General features: G+C 34.6%; 2 protein-coding genes and 1 long non-coding RNA gene across 3 annotated transcripts; all 3 read right to left on the minus strand.

Annotated features, from left to right (window-relative positions):
- Positions 1 to 17747: 17747 nt before the first annotated feature.
- On the minus strand, positions 17748 to 18608 carry LOC130014973 (uncharacterized). Its single transcript, XM_056104172.1, has one exon. The coding sequence runs from the start codon at positions 18606 to 18608 to the stop codon at positions 17748 to 17750; it is 861 nt and encodes a 286-aa protein (XP_055960147.1).
- Positions 18609 to 20001: 1393 nt separating this feature from the next.
- LOC130014898 (uncharacterized) lies at positions 20002 to 22506 on the minus strand. Its single transcript, XR_008789636.1, has 2 exons — positions 22311 to 22506; positions 20002 to 20626 (listed from the first exon to the last, which is right to left on the minus strand). It is a non-coding gene; the product is annotated as an uncharacterized LOC130014898 (long non-coding RNA).
- Positions 22507 to 24293: 1787 nt separating this feature from the next.
- Positions 24294 to 26183, minus strand: LOC126661987 (uncharacterized). The gene is made up of 5 exons (XM_050355872.1): positions 25942 to 26183; positions 25725 to 25869; positions 25352 to 25645; positions 25171 to 25278; positions 24294 to 24880 (listed from the first exon to the last, which is right to left on the minus strand). The coding sequence occupies exons 1-5, from the start codon at positions 26181 to 26183 to the stop codon at positions 24413 to 24415; spliced, it is 1257 nt and encodes a 418-aa protein (XP_050211829.1). The 3' UTR covers positions 24294 to 24412.
- Between the last annotated feature and the right edge of the window lie 600 nt (positions 26184 to 26783).

Consider the following 26783-nt stretch of genomic DNA (forward strand, 5'->3'; position numbering starts at 1 on the left):
CCCAGATCATTACCGGTGCGCACGCAGTCCTAATGATGCCCATTAGGTAGCATATTCCAACTAAGAGTCGTAATATAAAAAAAGTTCGCAATATACGTACAATATATATATTTAATATTAAAATAACAATTTACTTAATAAAGCGGTAAATAGTAAGTACAAACTCACTGCTTGCTAATCCACGTGATAACAGGCAAGCAACTAATCCTGGTTCGCCTCTGAAGCATGAACAGTAGACGGGTCTAGACAAATAAAATAATTATTAAAAACAGACCCTAACTCTAGAAAGTACTAGACACCACATAGGACTAGCACAAATAACATGTCGGAATAAAACAATCCAGAACAACACAAAAATACCCAATAGGTAATAACGCCCAATTAATACAAGTTTATTGAGTTCTCGCTTTAACATCCAATTTACAAATATTATTTAAAAATCTTTAAATAATAATTAATTTCCAAATAGGGGGTTAGCCGAGTTACCAATAACTACCAAGCTAACCTCATTTGTCGGGTGACCCAAGTCTAACCCGACTCAAATGTTTATCAAATATAAACCCGAGTTTATATTTACGAAATAATTCGATAAAGTAATAATCCATTTTAAAAGTAGAACTCAATAATTTCAATTTCAAGTAACCCAAGTTACAACCCAAAAATCTAACCATTTTAAAGTTTATAAAAATTTAGGGACTAAACTGTATTTTAGCCAATTAGGGACTAAAATATACTTTAGTCAATTAGGGACTAAACTGTACTTTAGCCAATTTGATATTCGAAATTTAATATAGTTATTATAATTCAAACTGAAATATAAATTATAACCAACCACTAAATAAGTTAAAAATAAGTTCAAGGGCTAAATTATAATTTAGCCAATTTTATGCCAAATTGATATTCTTAATTAATTATAATTACCCGAGTAATTATATTAGCGTAATTTATAATTAACTATATTTTTTTTAATATTTAATTTAAAAATCAAAATAAAACTCAAGTTATTAAGTAATGTTTAACTTTAAGGATTTACTTGATTTAGCCAAAATAATTAAATGATCAAAATGCATAATTGACCATCTCTTTCAATTTGGAAATCAATTTCCCTCTAACCTACGAATTACAACAACCATCCATTCTTAAACCTTACTCATACCATCACTTATACAACTTAACAAAATAAATCATGAACAAACAACCAACATCATAATCATCTAATCAAAACCTCATAGAATCCGTAGCATAGTAAAAGGGATCCAAACCAAAAACAATTTGCAGAAACTTAAACAACGTGAACTCAAGGAAATCAAACATACCGTTTGAAAATAAAACGTTCAATGACTTCGGGAATGAATCGGCTAGATTTGGACGATAGAAGAAAGCCTAACATAACAAGAAATCATGCCCAGACATAGATTAGGATTCGGCAGAACCAACTTTAACCAAGAACAGTAATAATGAATTCAAAACGGTAAACCGTACGGCGATTGGAACGAGGTCGATAGCGTACCGTTTGGCGTAAACGAGATACGAAAACGTAGAGAATTGAGTCTAGAACGTCTGAGATCAAGCGGAATCAATTTCGATCTAGAAATATGATGAACGAAGGAACTTACCGTGACAGCAACTTCAACGGATGATTACGGCGTTGTTTCTCAGTGAAAACAGACGTTAAAGATGGCTAGGGTTTGCTTGTAGTGTGGAGAAAAGATTAGGGTAGAAAGTTACGTATTTAAGGGATTCGAAAATAGGGAGAATAAGGTCCAAAATGCCCTCCTCGTTAGGGTTCTGCTGGTCTCGAACGAGACCAGCAGAACAAGCTGAATTCTCGTTCGAGAATTGGGATTCTCGAACGAGACTCGGCTCAAAATGCTGATGTCTCGTTCGAGAATCACAATTCTCGAACGAGACTTACAACGAATGAGTCAGGTCTCTTTCGAGACCTGATTCAAAGGTGGTGGTTCAACCTTTTGGTTGAACTATCAAAATAAAAGGACCACACAAAAATTCTGAAGATTGAACTGAACCAATAGTTACACTACGAATCGAACCGCCACCCGAAAAACTCAAATTATTTCCGAAAACACATTTAGAAAAATTTAAAAAATTTCCGGGATATTACATTGAATGAAAATTTTACTACTCTAAGATCTCAAGTGATGACTATAGAACCATTTCCAAATTTGAATAAAGTTTTTTCACTAGCTAGCCAGCATGAAAGACAAAGCACAGGACATTCAGTGAGAATTATTGAACCTAGTGTGTATTACAGCCAAGTTAACAAAAATGGTGAAGGAACTCTCAAACTGAGAATTCCATGATCCATAATTCTTTTTCCGGTTCCTCTGGCAACACTCTTCATAAGAAGAGTTTTAAAGGGAACAATTCTGGTTATGTCACCAAAGTTAAGAACAATTTTAAGTGCACCCATTGTGGTCTAGATGGCCATTCAGTGGATATATGTTACAGGTTACATGGTTTTCCACTTGGATTCAAATCAAAAGGAAAACAGAAGACTAGCTATGCTAATCAAATTGAAAGTGATGCTAATTATGAGGCCAACAAAGCTTCTAATCACATGATCCCTTATAAGCATCCTACTGAGTATGACAATGATTTTTCCTCACAAGCTATGCATCTGACAACTGATCAATATACACAATTGATGAAACTGCTGCAAAATTCACAGTCACCATAACCTACTATAAATTCAGTCTCAACAAATTTCAATCCCACAGGAAATGGCTCAGGTATGATATCTTTATCTTGTTTTGGAAATTCTCACTTACAAAAAGATACATGGATTGTGGACAGTGGAGCAACAGATCATATCATTTGCTCTTTAGCATATTTATCAAACTATAAACCTATTTCAAACTGTTTTGTGCATATGCCTAATAATTAAAAGGCTCAAGTTACTCATATTGGTATAGTTCAGTTATCACCATCTTTTATCTTACAAAAACTTCTTTTTGTTCCCAGCTTCTCTTTCAATCTCATCTCAGCCAGTAAATTGACTGAAACTAAACAAATCTGTGTTCTCTTACACTTCAATCAATGCTTCATTCAGGATGTGCAAACCTCAAAGATGATTGGTTTAACTAAAAAGATTCAAGGATTATACTTCTTAAATCAACCTCAGTTTAAAGGCCATAGCTTTTCTGCTTCTGCTGCTTCTGTCAACACTCAATTAGATTCAAACATAGAATCCTCTCAATGTGGCACTTTAGACTAGGTCATTTCTCAAAATGCAGATTAGATGTTTTACATTCTTCTCATTCTCAAATAACAAAGCCAAAAACAGATCGTTGTAAAATTTGTCACTTAGCTAAATAAAAGAAACTTTCTTTTCTTATTAGCACATCTTCTGTAATGGATAAATTTGATCTTATTCATGCTGATATTTGGGGTCCTTTTAAAGTTAGTTCTCAATATGGACACAAATATTTTTTAACAATCATTGATGATAAAACAAGATACACTTGGATTTATCTTCTAAAACTCAAATAAGAAGTTCAAAACTATATTCAAAATTTTGTTGCCTTAGCTGAAACTCAATTTAACAGCAGAATCAAATGTATCAGAAGTGATAATGGTCTGGAATTCAGTATGCCATATTTTTTCAATTCTAAAGGCATAATCCATCAAAGCTGTGTTTATATTCCCCAAAAAAATAGTGTTATTGAAAGAAAATACCAACACCTTCTCAATATTGCCAGAGCTCTTCGATTCCAAGCTTCTCTACCTTTACTCTTTTGGCCTGATTGTATCTTACATGCAGCCTATCTAATCAACAGAACACCCTCTCCCATTATTGAAAATTTCACTCCTTTTGTATCAATCTGGACCAGTCTTTGATAACTTGAAAATTTTTGGTTGCTTGGCTTATGCATCAACTCTTGATCACATGAGAACAAAGTTTGATGCTAGAGCATCCTAATGCATTTTTCTGGGATTTCCTCCTTATATAAAAGGTTACAAATTATATGATTTGACAAACAAAACAGTTTTTGTCTCTAGAAATGTGATCTTTTATGAAACAATATTTCCTTTTTCAAAAAATTTACAAGAGCAAACATATTGTGAAGTTGATTCTCCTGACTATAGTCATGTTTCTATTGTGCATGATAATTTTCCTACTGATAATGATATTATTCCTGATGATCAACCTGTAACTCAAACAACACCTTTTTTACCTACTGACCAAATACCCCATATATCTTCTGATCCACCTTTTGTTGAGACTAGAAAATCAAATAGAGCAAAACATGCTCCATCTTTTCTTCAAGATTACCACTGTAACTTGAAGACCCCTTTAAATTTTCAAACTACACAAAACACCACACCTCATTCTATCAATTCTGTTCTCTCCTATGATAACCTTTCTCAACCACATAAATCTTTTTCAGTTCAGATAAGTACCATATTTGAACCTACTTGCTACTCTGAAGCAATTAAACATGAATGTTGGCAGCAAGCCATGAAATCTGAGCTTAATGCTTTACAAGCAAATGCAACATGGATCCTTACTTCATTGCCACCTGACAAAAAGGCAATAGGTTGTAAGTGGGTCTATAAAGTGAAACACAATGCTGATGGATCTATTAAAAGGTGCAAGGCTCGTTTGGTGGCTAAAGGCTACAATCAGCAGGCTGAAGTTGACTATTTGGATACATTTTCTCATGTAGCCAAAATGACTAATGTCAGACTTCTTCTTGCTATTGCAGCTTCTAAGAGTTGGTATCTTCATCAACTTGACATTAATAATGCCTTTCTCCATGGAGATCTCCATGAAGAAATTTATATGTCTATTCCACAAGGATTGACATATGCTCCTTCAGGTAAAGTTTGTTTACTGCAAAAATCTCTCTATGGCTTAAAACAAGCTAGTAGAGAGTGGAATGTCAAACTCACCTATGCCTTATCTACACAAGGTTATGTTCAAGCTGCTGGGGATTCCAGTTTGTTTATCAAGAATAATTCAGGATCATTTACTGCTTTATTAGTATATGTTGATGATGTTATACTAGCAGAAAATGACATGACATAAATCACAACAGTAAAATCTTTTCTTCATGAATATTTCAAGATAAAAGATTTAGGCAATTTAAAGTTCTTTTTAGGACTTGAGATTGCTCGTACATCTGAAGGAATAAACCTCTGTCAAAGAAAGTACACCCTTGATTTACTTCAAGAGACTGGTTTTTTAGGATGTAAACCTGCCTCTACTCCAATAGTTTCCACAATCAAACTGTCCTCTGATTCTGGAGATCCTCTTCCTGATGTTTCTGTTTATAGAAGACTCATTGGAAGATTGATTTATTTATGCACTACCAGGCCAGACATCTCTTTTGCAGTCCAACAGTTATCTCAATTCATGGATAAGCCTTCTTCTCTTCGCCTACAGGCTGTGCATCATCTACTAAGATATTTGAAATCTGCTCCAGGTCAAGGCATTTTCTTTGCTGCTCATAATCCATTAACACTCAAGGCCTTATCTGATTCTGATTGGGCCACTTGCTCAGACAGCAGAAGATCTGTCACTGGTTTCTTTGTTTTCCTTGGATCATCATTGATATCATGGAAGTCAAAGAAACAAACCACAATATCTAGAAGTTCCCCAGAAACAGAATACAGAGCTTTAGCTTCCACTACATGTGAGATACAATGGTTACTTTATTTACTTACTGATCTTGGCATATCCCATCTTCAACCTATTGCTTTCTTTTGAGACAATCAAGCTGCCATTCACATTGCCAAGAATCCAGTTTTTCATGAACGTACCAAACACATAGAGATAGACTATCATTTGGTAAGACAAAAGTTGCAGGCTAAGCTGATTCACTTGCTTCCAGTATCTTCTTTCAATCAACAGGCAGATTGTTTCACCAAACCCTTAGCTCTTGCTATGTTTAGAACTGCAATTTCCAAGCTGAACATACAAAATTTGTATGCTCCAGCTTGAGGGGGGCTATTAGCAGAAGTATCTTCTGCTGTTCATGAAGTTCAGCTACATTCATCAACTATCCTGCTATCTTCTGATCGGTTACTGATAAGAGTCACTTGGATTGCTGAGCTGGATATTAGCTGGATAGTCACACCTTTTTCATGAGTTCATTAGTTAGTTAATTGTAACAGAATTAGAGTAGATTGCTTAGTGTAGAAGTCATCTTTTCCTCTTGTAATCAGCCTAGTATAAAAGCTAGCCAAACCTTCTAATTCAGTTAATGAGAATTTTCTACAATTTATCATAAGTTTCAATAACTTGCGGGCGTGAAGATGTCAATACATGAAGACAAATTTAACGGTCATTTATTAACCCAACAAGGGGCTCCATAGGATTGTTTGGGACTTAAACCAAATTGAAGTTTGCAGGCGCGAAGACGGTTTTACAGACTTTACTCCTTTTAGAAGTCCGACCTTTATTTCTATTTGCCTCACACAGAAGTGGTGAAAAAGAAGAATTGACTTGTGAGTTATTTATATTATATTCTTGTATACATGTAAGGTTAACAACCTAAGATTTAAACCTCTCAAGCAATCTTCTTGTGTGAATTAAAACATTGTTGGTTGTAAATGATCCCTTAAAACTCATAGTTGTAGTTTGATTTTTAGTTTTGTCTTATCAACCTAGGAAAACTTAAGTTGGGAGTGAACTTGTTAAAGCTCCATTGTTAATAGAAAGGCTTAATGGTAAAAATAACTCAAACCTTTACAACTTGTTGTAATTTTATCCAAACCTTTTAATTTTTGCAATAATATCCAAATTGCATTATTTTGTTGCAATAATAGCCATATTGCACTTTTTATTGTGAATTTTTTGAGTTTTTTGCCTTTTGTTGGGACTTTTACTATATTATTATACATCAAATAATAATAATAGCCTAATATCTTAATTAAAAACAACAAGTTTAGCCATCAATTTGACTATTATTGCTACAAAAAATGCAATTTGAATATTATTGCAACAAAAATATGCAATTTGGATATTATTGCAAAAATTAAAAAATTTAGATAAAATTGTAATAAGTTATAAAAATTTGGGTTTTTTTTACCATTAGACCTAATAGAAACCTCTAGATTGAAGTAAGTAGACGTCAATGGGAGTTTATGCCGAATCACTACAATTTTTTTTGTCTCATCTCTTCTTCATCCTCTCTAAATTAGTTGCTAATTGTTCTTAATCTGTAAACGTTTTTAATTGGCATCTATTCAGCCCCCTTCCCCCTCCCTTCTCTCCCTCTAGTTGCACCTTATTTCACAAAATTTGGTGCTCTTTTTAACTTTAGAAACAAAACTAAAACCTAACAAGAATTTTTTTTTAATAAGATGTTTGTATGGATGAAAGGTGATGGTCTCTGACTTTTAATAGGTAATAATTTTTTTTTTTGATAAGTCATTTTGTCATAAAAAAGTTAGTGTGTTTTTGGTGAATTTAGAAGGTGTTATTTTGGGTTTGTAGGTTTTATTATTTGGTAAGTAAATACTAGTAAAATGTTTGTTCAAATTTCATACTCAAATATTTTAATGAATCGAGGTGTAATTTTTTTAATATGACATATATGAAAAACATGCAATGCCATGTTATTTTATCAATGACTTCATCGTCACCAGTCATAGAAGCAAATGCAAAATAACAAAAACTATATTACGGCAATACAAAAAAGTCTTACAATTAATGACAAGTTAAATATTTTATTTAGTATACTGTAATTCCTAAAAATGTTGTATCCTTAGTCTAATTTTTTAGTTTTTGAAGATTAGATTTATATTGGTGAAAAGTGATTGTAATTGGGTGATTCATTTAATGTAAAAAGTTTTAGGAATGACTGTTGTTACAGTGATAATCATTTAGGTTTTGATTAACTTATTCAACTTTGTTGAGCAGTCATTTGTTTTTTTTTTTTTGATAAAGAGGAGACTGACCAAAACTAAAAAAACAAGAGAGATCTGTACATACGGGAAAACAAAATTCCCGCATTATAATCAGAGACGAAGCTATAAATATTAGCTAACAAAGCATCGTAGACATTGAACCCTAAATTCTGAAAGAAGCCGTGGGTAGCCATATTTGTCAGCACAACGGTTTCCTTCCCTGTGGATATGCTGGATCTTCATAGGCCAATCTCGCTTCAAAATACCTTTGATAGCAATCAACAAATTAATATAGGCATTAACAGAGTAGTCATCCTTAAAAATAGCTTCCACTGCAATTAAACTTTCCATCTCGAAAATAACCTCTCTAAATCTTTTTTCCTAAACAATCTCAAGACCATCATATGTTCCCCATAATTCAGCCTGGAGAACAGAGTAGTCATTTGTTTTAGGCTTAATCCTAAAAAAATTCCTACCTTTTAGCCCTTTTTCAATATTACCCTGAAGTTGAAAACTGATCAATTTTACCCTATTTTGCATTTTTGTATTTTAATTGTATCCTGAAATATTAAATTGACGTTTTTTTCATTTGGAAAAAATTAAAAAACATTCTCTATATCTAGCATATATTAATTGTATATGTTGAAAATTTATTTAGATTTAGTTAAATTAATTAAGAATTTAAATTACTTTTAATCTGATTATAGTTTTTAGTTAGTTTTTAAAAATAAAAAACTTATTTGTATTTTTTGAATGGAAATAAATTTAATTTTATGTTTAAATTTAGTTAATTAAATGATTTTATCATTTAAATAAAAAAATTGTGAAAAATTATAAAATTATGGTACAATTGAAACGAGAAAATGCAAAATAGGGTAAAATTGACCAGTTATCAACGTCGGGGTAGAATTGAAAAGGGGCTAAAAAGTTGGAATTTTTTGAGGTATTAGGCCTTTGTTTTATAATAAATTTCATTTCTATCAATGTAAATTAACTTTTGATAAAACAAAACAAAGAAATATACAAAAAACAAATAGTCTAAAGAGTTGTTTTAACCGATTTTATAGTTTTAAGAATAGCACTATTTTTCATAAAGTTTGACAAAATGATTTTTCAAATATACAACTATGGTCATTTTATAAAATATATTTCCAAAATATAATTTAACTATTTTGATCCGTCAATTTTACAAATTGAAACAAATATATGTAAATTTCAAGTTATATCTATTTTTAGAATTTATTTTTATAAATTTTTAATTACATAAGTAATTATTTTAGACAGTCGATCTTTAATTTTAGTTTAAAAAAAGTTATTTGAATTTAAAACAAAAATTATATGTCTAAAACTAGATTTAAAATTATAATTAAATATTTTTACTTCAATTCATGAAATTGACGGACCATAATATATAAATCACATTTTAGACATATATTTGACAAAGTTTCAAAATTGTAGAAATGACAAAGCATTTTGCCTGAAAGTTTAAAGCCATATTAATTAGTCACTGCTTACAGCATAAGTAATAAAGTGGGAATTTAATTTAATTTAAATTATTTTAACTGATTTAATTCGATTTTTTATTGTGTCAAACTATTAGAAATGAGATAAATTATTACTAGGTGGAAATGAATTACTCATCTGAATATTAGTTGAATTGGAGAATATTTTCCATGAAACATGCCGCGATAACATGCTTATATTGATGAATAAAGATTTAATATATTGGTGAATGTAGATTGAATAATTATGATTATGTTAATAGTTACATTTGTCCTTATAATGTAAGGCCTTTACAACAAAGTTGTGAATTACGTTATGCATAGTTATCGAAATCAACTAGCTCAATTAGCTAGAAGTGACGTACAAAAGTAAGAGGTTTTGGGATTTATTTTTCATAGAAATACGAAGGTAGAGATTTATAAAAGGATGTGTAAAAAAAGGCCACAAGCGTCAAAAGCGATATTTGTAAAATTGTTCCGCTATGCTGATGAGTTTCGTAAGATGATACATTCAATATAAACAGCATAAATGACGTGAATGGCATAAAAATTTGTAAATATTCATAATTACTACGATATATATTAAATACTGTAAATATAATAGTATTTATTTTATATGTTTATCTCTGTTAAAAAAAAACCGGCTATCTGTTCTTTTAATAATTGTTTTGCGCATGAAATAGTAGAAATGAAAATAAAGAGTGGCAGCCTACGAGGGTGCCACATGATAGCAGCAGGAAATCATTTTTCAATTTTGAATGTGTGGAGCAATAATTAAAAAAGTCAACAAGTAAATACTATTTTAATCCACCAAAAGTCGCACTTATAATTAACGTGCCAGAAAGAATGGTGCATTAGAAAATTGATGAATTCATTCAAACAATGATGTCGAATTTTAATATTAGGCCTAGTGTTCAAAATAATCTACATCTCTTTTTTATAAATCTAACTACGATATTTTAATTTTATTAACTTTGACTTAATTTTAAAATTAACAATAAAATTAGTTTTATCTCATTGATTATTCAATTTGAGATAATTGTTCAATTTTAAAAACTTTTCACTTAGGGTGGCGATATTTCCAGAGCAAGTTTTGATACGGCCAGAGCAGTTTTTAAAATTGAGACATTACTGTCTTTCTATAATAATTAACTATTTCTTTTTTTTATTTAATATTTTTATTCTTAAATTAGTTTTATTGTTTTTGCGAAGTAATGAATGCAATAAATTTTTCATTACAAGACGTACAATAAAAGCATTCGGATCCGTCATGGAAATCACATGGTCTCTACCTCCAGATTTCTGCTAGTACTTAGACAAGTTAGATTGGTACAAAATATATATAACATCAAATGATGAATGATACACCATCGCGTAAGCAAATTTTCAACATCATCCCTTCTATAAACAATCCTGAATTTTTAATCTCCAGCTTCTATGAAGCGTTTTTACTATTTCCTAAAAAAAGGAATGGCTGACAAGAAATAAAGAAGCAAATGGAATCTCAAGCCGCTATATCCATTAACAGAGTTTCTGCAACTCCTCCGAGCACCAACCATGACACTTACACACGCAACATTCATTGAACTGACTGATAAAAGAAATCTCAACTAATTTTCTCTTTACTCACTTTTGATTACTGAAAGCTACTCTATTTAAAATTTAACATGATACCCGTGAAACGAATATACATGGACAATTCAATATGCATAATGTCGCAGGGAATCTACATTCAAATTCGGTAGCAAATCTCAGCTCTTAATTCTTGTGAAAAAGGGAGAAAATTGAATAAAACCTGCAACTTTTACAGCTTTTCTACTAAAAAATCTAAACATCACAACTGTTAAAATGCGATAATTCAACTAAAATAACTGATAATTTAAGTAATATACACATTACACTACAAACTATATCAAACAAATCCGTCAAAATTCAATCTCAATCATCCAACAATTCAAAAATTCTTCAAAAAGATAGCTATTTTAACTAAACCCAACTCAGTTCTAGGATCAGTCATAAGATGGCCATGAGTATTAAAACTCAAAAAAGAAGAAAACGGAACAACTCATGTAAAGAAAAATTTATTGCATTGATTACTTTCCAAAAACAATAAAGCTAATTTAGGAATAAAAATAATAAACAAAAGAAAGAAATAGTTAACTATTATAGAAGGGCAGTAATGTCTCAATTTTAAAAACTGCTCTGGCCGTATCAAAACTTGCTCTGGAAATATCGCTACCCTTCACTTATTATATTTCATCGAAAGTTGAATAGAAAATACTTCAACGAGAAGTTCTCTATTTTTTAGAGAAAATTAATTATCGTAATAAATAATATGTCCTCATGGATATCTCTTTCTGTTAAATATTAAGTAAAATGGAAATCTTACATTGAAAAAATATGAGTAAAATAATGACTATATAAATGAAATGGACTACCTAACTTATTGTCTTATGATTTTAGATTTGATGTGGTATCCGGATCACGGTTATATAGTTCTCATTCTAGACCTCATGCGTGTATTTTTTTTTTTATACATTGCGTTCTTTCTAGACCAACAATTGTATCAGAGCCCGGTTCAGCTGGGTGGAACTTTGTGACTGCGATCGTGCAGCCCAAACGGGTTAATTAGAGTCTAGTACTGAATGAAGCTGAACGGCCCAATGTGAAAGGGAATTACATTTAAGAAAAACATTGTTGAAGATTAAGTGTGATAGAAATCCCACATTAGAAAATTATGAGTCGAATGATGGACACATAAGTGGAATAGACTACCTAACCTATTGCTTTAGGATTTTGGATTCCTTGTGGTGTCCGGCCAACAGTCATATAGTTCTCATTATGAGACTCATGAATGTATTCTTTTATACATTGCGTTCCTTCTGCACCAATACTTTTCTTTGTTAGTCATTGTCCCTATCGGATGATGAGGATATGGTGGTAAGACATTTTGTGAGAAAACAAGAATTGCTGAAGAGCATAAGGTGGCTCAATTTCTTAATGGGAAAAGTGTTATGCACGAAAACAGTGGATCGAAATGATCTTATCTACACCAAAAAAATCCGACTAACTTAAGCATTAAAATGATTTTCAAGCATTACCAGTCTAAAACGCTTTGAGCTTTTTTTATTTATCTGTGAAGGAGATCATCTAGGCAACCTCATATATTTTCTACTTGTAACAAAGCTCATTAGAAAATATAGAAGCTAATAAAATTAGCTCATAATTTAAGTGGAAATCAATTAGAAAACTTTAATCACAATTTGTTTTCATGCTCTAAATAAAACCTTTTATTTTTTATCCGTTCATTATTATCTAAAGATATAAATATTAGTTTTTCTATTTTTCAATAATAGGTGGGAGCTCGAGGTATTTCAGTTACCGGCCCAATTCAAGGACAAACGTCAACTCCTTAATTAGTTTCTTCTATCCGGAGTTACATTACTGTTGGCAAAATACTGCAAGCGTATAGTGTCAACTCGTAATATAGACTGTAAAGTCCGGATGTCGTACCCACAGAGAAATCTTCTAAAGACAACCAATTAGGAGACTCGATTCGGATAGTTAAAAAGATAATTTGGTTTGAAGTATGTAAATTTAAAAGTTAGATTGAACAATTAAAGAATAAAGTAAACTAAGGCTGTAAATTAAATAGGATTTAAACAATAATGAGAAAGATCAGGGATTATTAATCTACTTTATTCCATTAATCTCATGGTTTATGGATTTCGTTATCAAATTGCAGTTCAGGCTGATCTAAGGCACCAATAGCTCTCTCTCTCTCTCAAGCCGCTACATGCAAAAACAGTCAATTAAACAATTAATAGGCAATTACTCACTCTCGTGTTATAATTAACCTAAATAATTAATTGATTGATGTTTGTTAAGCAAACCTAAAGAACACACATTCGCCAATTCACTCTCGTGTTGTTAACTCCTGTGTTATCGATTACGCGGTATATTTCAATTCAACTCTCTCAAGTTACAGTTAAAACACAAGCCAATAGTTTATGTGATCAAATTAAACTAAGCATTAAGAACAGTAATTAATACGCAATTATAACAAAAACCCAATAAACCAATTAATTAACCAAGTATAAATTCAATCAATAATCCCCGACGATTGGTTTAGTTACTCATGATCAAAGATAAACCAACAATATAATATATAGAATTCATAATTGATAAGATAAAAAATGAAAAAGATCTCTCTGAATTATCGTACCTTAATCGCATAAAAATCCCAATATAATATCGAAGAATAAAATCCAGCTCAAAAAGTAAAAAAATCGAAGAACGATGAACTAATACTGAAATAAAGCTAATCTATTGTTTTTAGTCTAATACAATGGGGGTCGAACCAAGCGAACCCTAATTTGGTTGTAAACACCACTATATATACCCGTTGTCAGCCTTAGATTCGTATTTTGGTGAAGTCCCGAAGTCGCCCCTTCATAATTTTAGAATCGGAATGAAAGATCGGGGTCAAAACGTAATTTGGACAACTCAGCATTTAGGCACGATGGAAGGCGCGTTGCGAGGTGCGTTGATTCCATCGTGCCTTAAAATCTCAGCATAAATTTCCCTAAGGCACGATGTGAGGCACGATGCTACTATCGTACCTTCCATCTCGCCTCCTCTTCAAGTAAAAAACCAAACAGAGGCACGATGCGAGACACGATGCCACCATCGTGCCTTCCATCTCGCCTTCCACCAAACATGAATAAAACTAGGGGCACGATGCGAGGCACGTTGCTTCCATCATGCCTTCCATCTTCCCTCAGGCAAAAATCTCAGAAACAGCTCTGAAACTAACTCGAAATGTCTATCCAACTCCGGTCTTGCTTAAACTTCACCGTATTGCTCCGATTAGGTCCGAAACTCCGTGAAATCTATGTGGTAGTACCTGAAACGCTCAAACAAGAAATGAGACCCAATATGCATAAAAATGATCACTAAACACATGTAAATCACTCGTAAAACAACGGTAATATAGGAGTAATTCTACTTCTATCAAACATTCTCATACTTAACCTTTACTTGTCCTCAAGCAAGAAACGAATCAACAAGGAAATTAATATTTTTCAAACTCCTAAAGTGATGAATCAATTAAATCGTGCTTTTAAAACCGACAACACAAAGAGAATATAAACCAAGCCAACTTACTTAAAATCACGACATGAATCAATGCTACCAAGAATACTCAAACAAGTTCACTCATACTTGAACCTAATACGCATTGTTAAATCAAAGCATGCAAACTCACCACAAACAAAGATAACAAACTTTTTAGTCCTATGAGCAAAAACAACAATGCTTGAATCGTAAAATCACATGGTAAAATAACTCACAAGGTACACTCTAACACTCATGTGTTTAAGGGTTCGAAATTCAGCACTCAAAATTGAAACATTCTAATCCTACCATAAGCTTGCCTGCAATCCATCATTCCACTACTCAGTCGAGTCAAAAACATAAATCAAACTGGATTTTGTTCGGGTTGTAATGGGGTTTAGGCGAGGGTATGGTACAAGGTAAAAGAAAGGGTAAACTTGACTTAACAAACCAACATAGATCAAAGGAAACCAGATTATTAATCACATTAGCTCTCTAAATATACAATCTCTCATTCTCTTCTTTTATTTCCTCGAATTCTCAACTTTTTCAATTTTTTTTTCTTTTAAGCTCAATATTCTGATTTTCTTTTCCTTTTTATACATTTTTTTCTTTTTCTAAGCTTTTGCTTTCTGTACTTTTCCTGAATTCCAAGAGGCACTAAAAATCACAAAAATCAAGAGATCGTTAAACAAATAATCACGAGTTAGGATGTTATTACATCCTCAAACTAGTTTCCTACAATGTCAATCAATTTGCCAAATCAATCAAGGTAGAAAGTGGAAAGATGAGAAAAGGTAAAATGTGTCTAAAGTGTGTAAGTAAACAAAAATAAGGCTAAGGCTCAACTTGCGTAAACTAAAGATAAAAGGGTAGGCTATTTAAGTGGTCTAACAAAAAGGTGAATCCTAAATTCCACTTATTATCTTCATGTTTTTTTAACCTAACTGTACAATGTGACAACGGAAAACAGGCAAATTCTAGAGAATATAGACATGCTTCAAACCATACAACAAGAAAAATAAGCACAAAAAATATATGCTCCCATAGGCTCAAAATCTCACAAAATTAATCGTGTGTTCACCATGTAATTCACTACCTCAAACACTGCCATAATTTACTCAAGTTTTCAACAGTTTACACCGTTCCTCAATCCTAATTCACATGCCAGATTTCATAACAATCATCAAATTACAAGCATTTCATTAAACTTGAATTTTCACCATAGCCGCAGTGACCTATGTCGTCAAAATCAAATACAAAACACTTAACTACATTCTCCAATTGTTGTCAACAATTAAAAGCACATCTAACTTATTCATCACATAGGGGTAAGAAAAATGCTAATAATTCTGAAATCATGACATAACAATTATCATTAGACTATTTAGGACTAAACAAACATCAAACATGAGTAGATCATAAGGGTTCACAACCATAGACTAATATAGACGTAAAATAAAAATAAAGCAAAAAATAAGACACAACTAAAATAAAAACATAAAAACAGAATGTTTTCCCCACCCTTATACTTGTTCATGCATTGTCCCCAGTGCACTGAAATAAAAATAAAAACATGACTGAAATATAAAAGTGTAAAAGGTGAAAGGAAAGATACCCTTGGGATTGCCTCCCAAGCGCGCTTATTTATGGTCATTAGCTTGACCGTATGGCAGACAAATCATGGCGGATCAAAAAGAGCAACTCGCTCATGTTCTTGAGCAATCAAGGTTCTAGGGCATGGTTTGCACCATCTTCCAAGAACTTTGAAGATCTCTCCAGTAGCACTTTCCAGTTCCACCACTTCAGGATCAATATCGCTTCGGAGTTTGAATGGTCCACTCCATTTTGAAATAAGCTTTCCTGCACATGAACGCACTTGAGAAGTATTTAGCATAACAAGCTTACTATCATTGAGATTCCCTGCCTGCACTGGTTCTCTGCTACTCCCCTTTGAACAGAGTCTTAACTTCCATCCTGCCCATTGTTTGGGTTTACCCCTTCGCGGTTTGGCAGAGAGTGGAGGTTTTGGAGGTGCTCTCTTCTTCACTGACTGCGCAGGCGTATCACACAAAGGCTTATGCATTGTTTCTTCTTTGCTTGATGAGTTGAATTCTCGGCATGTCGTAGGACATTCTAAGTACAACACATCTTTCATGCTCACATGCTCACACTCCTCCACACAGTAAATTCTCATGCATTTTTCCTCATCACTCGAGCTTTGCACCCTCGTTTTCATCTTAAACTCCACACTTTCATCCTCTAAGCGTAGAGTCAGCTTGCCTGCATTCACATCAATGAGAGCCCTACTGGTGTTCATGAATGGTCGTCCAAGAATTAGAGGGCACTCCTTATCAATCTCATAGTCAAGAATGACAAAATCCACTGGAAATATGAATTTGTCGACCTTAACTAAAACATCATCCACAATTCCATACGGCTTCTTGACAGAGTGGTCAGCAAGCTGCAACATCATAGGAGTGGTCTCAACATGTTGATCGCCAAGCAGCTGTCTAAACAAAGAAAGGGGCATCAAATTTATGCTGGCACCCAAATCACAAAGACAATTTGCAGTTCGTAAATCACCAATAGTACAAGGAATAGAAAAACTCCCTAGGTCTTCGAGCTTTGTAGGCAACCTGCTCAAACTGATTGAACTGCAATTCTCTGTAAATGGAACCGTACTCTCGTCCTAGCTCCGCTTGTTCATCAGAATGTCTTTCAAGAATTTTTCATAATGCGTATCTCTCTAAGTGCATCCGCCAGGCTAATATTGATATGCAGCTTCTTGAAAGTTTCTAAGAACTTATGAAACTTCCAAGTGTCTTGTGGCTTCTTCAGTCTGTGCGGAAACGGAACCTTAGGAACATATGTGGGAGGTGGAGTATATGGTTTTGAAACTTGTGACTCAACAGCACCACCCTCACACTGATCCTTCTCTGCCTCTACTACAACCTTTTCTGCATGAGGTTCAGGCAACACTTTTGAACTTCTCAGTGTTATTGCCTTGACTTGCTCTCTCGGATTTGCCTCAGTAGTGGATGGTAAACCCCTTTGATTTCAAGTCTAAAGTGCTTGGGCCATCTGCTGATTCTACAACTCAAGATTATGGATAGTGGCAGCATGATTCCTCAATGTTTACTGCGTCTCTACTTCCTTCTTCAACATTAACTCCATCATCTTGTCCATATTGCTATGAAGAGACTCTCCCTGCTCTCTCTGCTGAAAGCCAGGTGGATGATGTGGCCTATTGTCCTAATGTCGGAAGTTTTCCTGATTCTGGAAGTTGCCCTGATTCTGTTGTGGCCTTTGTCCTCCTTGAAGATTCGGACCAGCCTGATTGTTGGCATTACCCCCATTATCCTTCCATGAGAAATTCGGGTGATTCCTCCATCCTGGATTGTAAGTAGCAGCATACGGATCATTGCCTTGTATCTGTCCTTCCATAAAATTGACCTGCTCATTGAAAGCCTGTCCCATCACATAGCAGTCATTTGCCATGTGGGTAGGATCTCCACATACTTCACAGCTACTCTGAACTGCAGCAACATTTCCCATAGTCATCCCTGTAGCTTGCCTCATAAGAATATCAACCTGAGCTTGCAGTGAGGCATTCTTCGGTTTCAGACTCTCCACAACTGGATCAACACTGACTGTCATTACTCCTCTCTGCGCAGGTACTTTTGCCCTCTCGTTCGGCCAAGTACATCCATTTATGGCCATCTCGTCTAATAGAGCGAATGCTTCATCGGTGGTTTTCCTCATTAGTGACCCTTCTGCAGCTACATCTATAGCGCTTCTCCCCAATTCAGTTGACCCATTGTAGAAATTTTGGATCAGATTCTCCCTAGTGATGTGATGATGATGAACTTTCCTCTGCATCTCCTTGTATCGCTCCCACGCTTCATGTATCGATTCTCCATCGTTTTGCTGATAGAGCATAATATCCCTTATCAGCTTTGCAGTCTTTGCCATGGAGAAATACTTGCTCATGAAAGTTTTTGCCAAATCTGACCAATTGTTAATCCCCGCTCTAGGCAATGCATGAATCCACTGCTTCGCTTTATCCCTCAGAGAAAATGGGAATAAGCGCAGCCAAACTTCATCGTCTGTCATGTTGCTGAGCTTGAACGTACTGCACACCTCTAAAAAATCGGAGATTTGCTAATTCGGATCTTCACTAGGTAGCCCATAAAATTGACAGCGCGCTTCTATCAGCTGAATGACACTTGTCTTGATCTCATAGTGGTTTGCTCGTACATGATGTGCAAAATAACAATGAGTAGAATTGCCCACAGTTGGCTGAAAGAACTCCATCAATGTTCGTACTCTCTGCCCATCATTATTCTACGGATTTTGATCTTGGGGGATCACTCTGTTATCCACCATATTGTTGAGCCCAGGAGGAACTTCATCTTCGTTGGCCATATTGAGGTTCCTTTGAGTTGAGTGTGCTGATTTTCGGACAATGCGCTCAAAGGTAGTGAGATCTTGCTGAAACGGTTCTAGCAGTAGTCCTTTACGTCGTGTATTATGCATACACTATGAGAAGGGTACCTGAAACAATACGAACAACAAAATACCACGCGTAAAACAAGAAAAATAAAAACTAAAATAAACCAAGCTATCCTAACTTAGATGTTAAAGATATGCTTTCCCTGGCAACGGCGCTAAAAACTTGTTGGCAAAATACTGCAAGCGTACAGTGTCAACTCGTAATATAGACTGTAAAGTCCGGATATCGTACCCACAGAGAAAGCTACTAAAGACAACCAATTAGGAGACTCGATTCGGATAGTTAAAAATATAATTTGGATTGAAGTATGTAAATTTAAAAGTTAGATTAAACAATTAAAGAATAAAGTAAACTAAGACTGTAAATTAAATAGGATTTAAACAATAATGAGAAAGATCAGAGATTATTAATCTACTTTATGCCATTAATCTCATTGTTTATGGATTTCGTTATCAAATTGCGGTTCAGGCTTATCTAAGGCACCTATAGCTCTCTCTCAAGCCGCTACAAACAAAAACAGTCAATTAATCAATTAATAGGTAACTACTCACTCTCGTGTTATAATTAACCTAAATAATTAATTGATTGATGTTTGTTAAGCAAACCTAAAGAACACACATTCGCCAATTCACTCTCGTGTTGTTAACTCCTGTGTCATCGATTACACGGTCTATTTCAATTCAACTCACTCAAGTTACAATTAAAATACAAGCCAATAGTTTAAGTGATCAAATTAAACTAAGCATCAAGAACAGTAATTAATACGCAATTATAACAAAAACCCAATAAACCAATTAATTAACCAAGTATAAATTCAATCAATAATCCCCGACGATTGGTTTAGTTACTCATGATCAAAGATAAACCAACAATATAATATATAGAATTCATAATTGATAAGATAAAAAATGAAAAAGATCTCTCTGAATTATCGTACCTTAATCGCATAAAAATCCCAATATAATATCGAAGAATAAAATCCAGCTCAAAAAGTAAAAAAATCGAAGAACGATGAACTAATACTGAAATAAAGCTAATCTATTGTTTTTAGTCTAATACAATGGGGGTCGAACCAAGCGAACCCTAATTTGGTTGTAAACACCACTATATATACCCGTTGTCAGCCTTAGATTCGTATTTTGGTGAAGTCCCGAAGTCGCCCCTTCATAATTTTAGAATCGGAATGAAAGATCGGGGTCAAAATGTAATTTGGACAACTCAGCATTTAGGCACGATGGAAGGCGCGTTGCGAGGCGCGTTGATTCCATCGTGCCTTAAAATCTCGGCATAAATTTCCCTAAGGCACGATGTGAGGCACGATGCTACCATCGTGCCTTCCATCTCGCCTCCTCTTCAAGTAAAAAACCAAACAGAGGCACGATGCGAGGCACGATGCCACCATCGTGCCTTCCATCTCGCCTTTTACCAAACATGAATAAAACTAGGGGCACGATGCGAGGCACGTTGCTTCCATCGTGCCTTCCATCTTCCCTCAGGCAAAAATCTCAGAAACAGCTCTGAAACTAACTCGAAATGTCTATCCAACTCCGGTCTTGCTTAAACTTCACCGTATTGCTCCGATTAGGTCCGAAACTCCGTGAAATCTATGTGGTAGTACCTGAAACACTCAAACAAGAAATGAGACCCAATATGCATAAAAATGATCACTAAACACATGTAAATAACTCGTAAAACAACGGTAATATAGGAGTAATTCTACTCCTATCAAACATCCTTACACTTAACCTTTACTTGTCCTCAAGCAAGAAACGAATCATGTTATAGCCCAAATTAAATCGAATGTCAATAATCAACAAGGAAATTCACATTTTTCAAACTCCTAAAGTCATGAATCAATTAAATCGTGCTTTTAAAACCGACAACACAAAGAGAATATAAAACAAGCCAACTTACTTAAAATCACGACATGAATCAATGCTACCAAGAATTTCAAATTATAAAGATACCACTTTGCAAGATATTAATCAACGAAGCAAGCACTTGTTTCAGGCATTGCCTTTTTAAAGATAACAAAAAAATGCAAATTATAATTCAGCTAGACATAAAAGCACTTTGCAAGATATTAATCAACGAAGCAAGCACTTGTTGCAGGCAGTTGGCTAACTTGAGAGAGAATTTTTATAGACCAATGGATCTAAGATATTTTATAGAGTTCAGAAACTTAACCTTAGGTATGATGATTGTAATAGTGTTATTCAAATAAAGAGGAAATAATTTCATAGTTTAAAAGATGTAACACTAGCAAAGTGACATCTTTACCCATAATATGCCAATAAAATGTAAAGAGTAACACTTACAAGGATAACTTTGTATATTTGTCCCCTCATGCGAGCCAGGTCACTTTATATCTCTAACGTCACATAATTTTCTCTTGTTAAAAGACTTCATCTAGCTATGTTTGAGTATTATGTCTCTGCTAAACCAATATGCTAATGTTGCCTAAATTTTAAAGTCAGACGTTCTTTTTCATCAAATATTGTTTGTGCTTAAAGATGTTATTGCACATTTTAGCATGCCGTAAACTACGCTTGCAAGCACGCGGCTTAATTTTATTCATAATTGAAATATCACCAACCATGTCCCAACCATTCTCAATCACAGTTTGGAAATCATGATGATAGATCCATATTAATTGAAAACGGAACATCTTTCCACTTTTTGCTGCAGATCAACATGTTGGTTAGTAGTAAATAAGATTAGTGCATGACTAGAGGCCATTCTTACTAAATTTTGGATTCTTACATGCGTAAAAGGAGTTATCAAATATGCATTGACACTAAAGCATCCAAGTCTTTTGCTGATATTAGTTAAGCCTTGTATGCCCTTGTCCTATGTAAACTGGTGCCTAAACGGCCGAGATCCTGAAGATCACTGTAATCAACCATCTCTCGAAAAGCTTCCACCACTTTACTGTTTTAGGCGACGTCCTATATTTTTCTAGTAGTTAAAATCTAAATAAAATCATCAAGAGAAGCCCACGATAATGGTGAGATTCCATACAATTGCTTTATTAACTCCTAAGTTGAGCATCTTGATGACAAATTAGGCCAACTATAAACACATCTATTTCTCCAATCACCCCGACCTTGTACGAATTTTGCCTCAAAATTTAACTCTTTTTCGAGAAAATAATTAGCCCTAATGTACGAACCTTATAACAAACTAAGAAATGATTGAAAAAGATGTAAACACTAATTTAACACCATTAACTAATCATTAACTTCAATACGACTAAGACGAGATTCCATAACAAAAATATAAATGGCGTTTTGATCACTCACATATTTTTTGATGGCACGAACGATCCAACGGTTTATCCTATCTTGGAGGTTCCAGCTTAAAAAAAATCATTGACCATGGTGGGATTGCTTGATAGTCATTGCTTTTCTTTAAACATCTTATTATAGCCAGTCGAACTCATTCTCAACTTCTTTACGCAAATCTCTTTGATCAGAAGTTCCACTTTTGCTTTATTAACAAGTGATAACTTTATTATCTTTTCTCAACTCACCCATATATTCCCTCTATTATTTCAGATTTCCCGCCTGATCTTGCTTTTTTTGCCTCCAAATTTCCTTCACACTAGCCTTTATCAATAGTCTTGCCACTATGGATTTGTTGCGCCTCATGTTTGATTCTTTTAAAACTTCTGGTTTTTGTATCTAACGCAGGATATTAGACAACCTAGATCATTGAACTTATCTGTTATTACAGAAAGGGTACTAAACTTCATTTTGTTACAAAAAGATTACTGAGTTATATATTTTATTACAATGGGAGGTCACTACGGCGGATTCGGTCAAATTTTGTTACAAAAAGATCACTAAAATTATCGTAAATTACCAAAAGGTCACTGAGTTATATTCCTATTTGTAATCCCGGCTTGCCACATAAGCAAAAACGGTGCGTCTAAAATGTCGAAATGGTGCGTTTTATATGAGTGACATCTCGTTGTAACAAAAGGTATAATTTAGTGACTTTTTTGTAACGAAATGAAGTTTAGTACCCTTTCTGTAATAACAAATAACTTCAGTGACTTAAAGTGTTTAATATCCATCTAACGCATTTATTGTACGACTTTAAAGATTTAGAAATTCCATATGTTTTTGTATTAATCCCTTCAACTGTTTAAGTAGGAACCTCAACAATTTAAGTAAGAATCAAATAATGTTGATTCTAAGTCATTGTTGTCATATTTGAAGAAATAAAATTCTCAAAATATGGCGCTACATTTATAGTATGTTTAAAAGTATAAATTAACTCCCTAACTTTCGCATGTAGACCTTCAGCATCATATATTTCATTTATTTGTAAGACCCTCTTAACACCTTTCACGGCATCGCAATCGGTGCTAGAGAATGAGAATGGTTGCTCTAGAACCAGCCTCTGAAAACGACAAATTAATATACAAGCAGAAAGAAACAATCAAATGCTCAGGGAAAAAGTAAAACTCCAACCATACTTCTAGTATGGCAACGTAACATCATGCAAAGTCAAAGAAACAAACACTACATAGAGGCAACCTGAGATTCCAACCCTTATCTCATAACATAAAATAACATGCTCGAGATAAAAACAACATCGATATATCATATATGAAGGAAACATGAAAATATTCTCACGTTAAAAAATTTAATGTCGAGTACAACAACAGTAATAAAATATATACCACAGACTAGACTCGACATATGGTACCGCTTAGAATTAAAATGTTTGACTTCCTTTGAAAATATGAACACTACAAGAAATTTGCCAATCAGCGACGGAAATTTCCGTCGCTGATTGGCTAAAATCCGTCGCTACATAAGGTTAGCGACGGATTACCGACGGAAAAAATCCGTCGGTAAATTTTGGGTCGCTAATCATTTAGCGACCCAAAAAAGAGAACTGTCGCTAAATTACCGACGGAATTTCCGTCGGTAATATGACCTTGTTCAGTCGGTATTTTGGTCGGGCTAGCCGACCAAATACCGACACATTATCGACGGATTATTCCGTCGCTAAAGTAGCGACGGAATAATCCGTCGATAATTGTAGTCGCTAAATTGGACTAATTAGCGAAGGACTTTCCGTCGCTAATTAGTCCAATTTTATTTTTTTTGAGGAATATAGCGACGGAAAATCCGTCGCTAAAAGCTCATATGTGGTCGCTAATTTTTTATTTTTTCGGCAGAAAATTCCCGTTTTTCGGCATTTTTTGAATTTCCCTGTTTTTTAATAGACCCGTTAACTAATCACAGACATACACGATAGACAACAACAAATAAACATAAACCGAAACCGTTATATATAAATAAACGGTAAAAAAGTATACAATTCGATAAATACTAAATAAGTCAAAATATGCAAACTGTAGTATAAAAATCCAAGTCCAAATACTATACTACTCCAAACTAGTAGTGTCGTCAGCCGGTGGAGGTGGAGGTGGGGGAAACTGCGGTCGTAACTCCGGTGGGAGTGTAGTCATCAGTCGCGCAAGCTCAGTACGGATCCGCTCGTCGAAACCCGCCTCCACAGTACGGATCCGCTGCTCGACCCGCTCTTCAAAACCCGCCTCCACAGTACGCATCCGCTGCTCGAGTCGCTCCTCAACCTCTCTAGCAATGCGCTGCTCGATCTCCTCACTAACGACCGCCTGCTGCTGTGACTGGGATGATCCGCCGCGGCGCAATCGGCTGCTCTGGCCGATGTAGGATGCTGAAGCCGAACCAATACCGTAGACTCGCTGCTTCTTGATTGCCTCGAGAGACAAAAACAGCTCGTTCTCGTCGATCGGCTCTGGAGTCGACGAACTCCCTTCTCCAGCCGCCTGAGACTGGGTCGCTGCAGCAAGCTCTGCCTGGAAACGGTCCTGAGAATAAAAATACAAATTTATAGTTTAGTAAAACTTTATAAAAATACTTCACAAATATTACTTTAAACCTACATTTCTAACTAAAATTCGGCAGCATTTTCTCTAAAATTAGATCATCACCCATTTTTCAGGGACATCCTGCAACAACTACAGACAACTCTGTTCAACAATACGAAATAGCAATCACAACACCCACAACAAACACGTAAACATCCTATAAACAACTCACTATATAAAGTTATATTTATATCATAGTAAGCAGTCACTTAAGGTTAAAATAAACTTACGTTTTTATCCTTTGATCTCTTGTCAACGAAGACAGTCCGATCAGCCTTGGTCAGGTGCAACCGTACATGCAACTCAGCTAAAGTTGGCTCTCGACCGAGCTCCTCAGTCTATCATATGAAATGAAAAAGTTAATTAGTAGATAATTAGAATATATAACGATTAGTAATATTAAAACCTTACCATAACTGTCTTATGCCTCGTAGCCGATCTCGATCCTGCGGTATGTCGAACCGGTCCGGTGCCAGCTCCGGACGGCTCACTCAGCCGATTAGCTCGTGCTACCTCAGACTTCTTCTTAGCCTCAGCAGTATCCCAGTCTCGCTTCCACGACGCCCAAGTATCAGCACTGACACTGCCCTCTTTTTTATCTGGCTTCATGTTGTGGAGAGTATCTTTGTACCGATTAGCCGCATGTCGGTAGAAGACCCCTCTAATCAGGTCCTCAGGGTGGGTGGAGTCCCAGCAAAAACCCTTCTGCAAACCATTAATTAATAAAAACAATTAGAAATCAAAAAGACAGTAAAACATATATTTAAAATTTTAATTTAACAACCTTGAACTCCTCGAAGTAGAAGTCCTTATGCTCTGCTGTCAGCTTCTTCCACGAGGAACCCTCAGGGAACCAGCTAGATCGGAAAATGGGCAAGATCGCCCTCGATGCGCTCCCGCTGTCGTTCCTGCTATCTAGTAACCTTTCTCTGTATGTTACAAAAACGTCAGTTTTCACATTTTTGAAATAATATTTGTTAAAAAAAAGTTGTCAATCATACCTTCCAGCATCAGGTGTAACTCTAATCCTCCCAGTCTCGTCCGTAGCTGGCGGCTGGTCCTGCGGCTGTCTCGCCGCTCTCCGCGGTGCGGGTCTACCCGCCAGCACCTGCTGCTCAGCCCCTGGATCCGAGCTCTCAAGTGGATCCTGCTCTGGGTCGCCACGTCCACGTCCACGTCCACGTCCCTGACCAGTGTCCCTACCCCGGCCTCGGCCGGCAGAAGAAGAACCTGAACCTCTCATATCTGCAAAACAAATTACAAAACAATATTCGACAAGAAAAAAATAATCACATCTATTATAAAAACCATAACACATAATTTTTTAACAAAATAAAGTTACTACATCAACAAACGTAAATAAAAGTCAAAATTTTACAGAAATAACATTAAAACAAATCATGCAATTTCTATATCATCTTCCGCTCCAATGTCATCATCGTCTGATGAGGATGGTGGATAATCATCTTCCGTATCTACTATTGGAGGGTTGTGTAGTGCAGCCTCGTCCGCCTCGCCATTCGGATCAAATTAAGAATAAATTACGTAATCAAATTAAACAATTCAATTAACTCTAATAAAACATCTACTCTAATTTAATTATAATTTATTTAACCTACAAATTAACAATTTAATTAACCTAATCATATATATAATTTAATAAACTTAAAATTTCATCAATTAATAAAATATTACTAATTACATAACCTAATTAAAATACTAAAACAAACAAAACATAATTAATATCGTAATAATACTAAATAAATAACTAAATGTCTTAAATAATAACTACACCACAAACTAAAAAAAATTAATTAATGTTAACTAAACTCTAAATTGAATT

The sequence above is a fragment of the Mercurialis annua genome, linkage group LG8, assembly GCF_937616625.2.
Source record: "Mercurialis annua linkage group LG8, ddMerAnnu1.2, whole genome shotgun sequence".
Taxonomy (NCBI): domain Eukaryota; kingdom Viridiplantae; phylum Streptophyta; class Magnoliopsida; order Malpighiales; family Euphorbiaceae; genus Mercurialis; species Mercurialis annua.

Bases quoted from the DNA above. Each gene is read 5' to 3' on its own strand.
- LOC130014973 (XM_056104172.1), bottom strand. From the start codon at position 18,608: ATGACAGACGATGAAGTTTGGCTGCGCTTATTCCCATTTTCTCTGAGG.
- LOC126661987 (XM_050355872.1), bottom strand. From the start codon at position 26,183: ATGAGAGGTTCAGGTTCTTCTTCTGCCGGCCGAGGCCGGGGTAGGGAC. The intron at 25,646-25,724 runs GTTGTTAAATTA...AATGGTTTGCAG, and splicing joins TCTACTTCGAGGAGTTCAAG to AAGGGTTTTTGCTGGGACTC. The intron at 24,881-25,170 runs GTAAGTTTATTT...TTTTATTCTCAG, and splicing joins AGAGATCAAAGGATAAAAAC to GACCGTTTCCAGGCAGAGCT.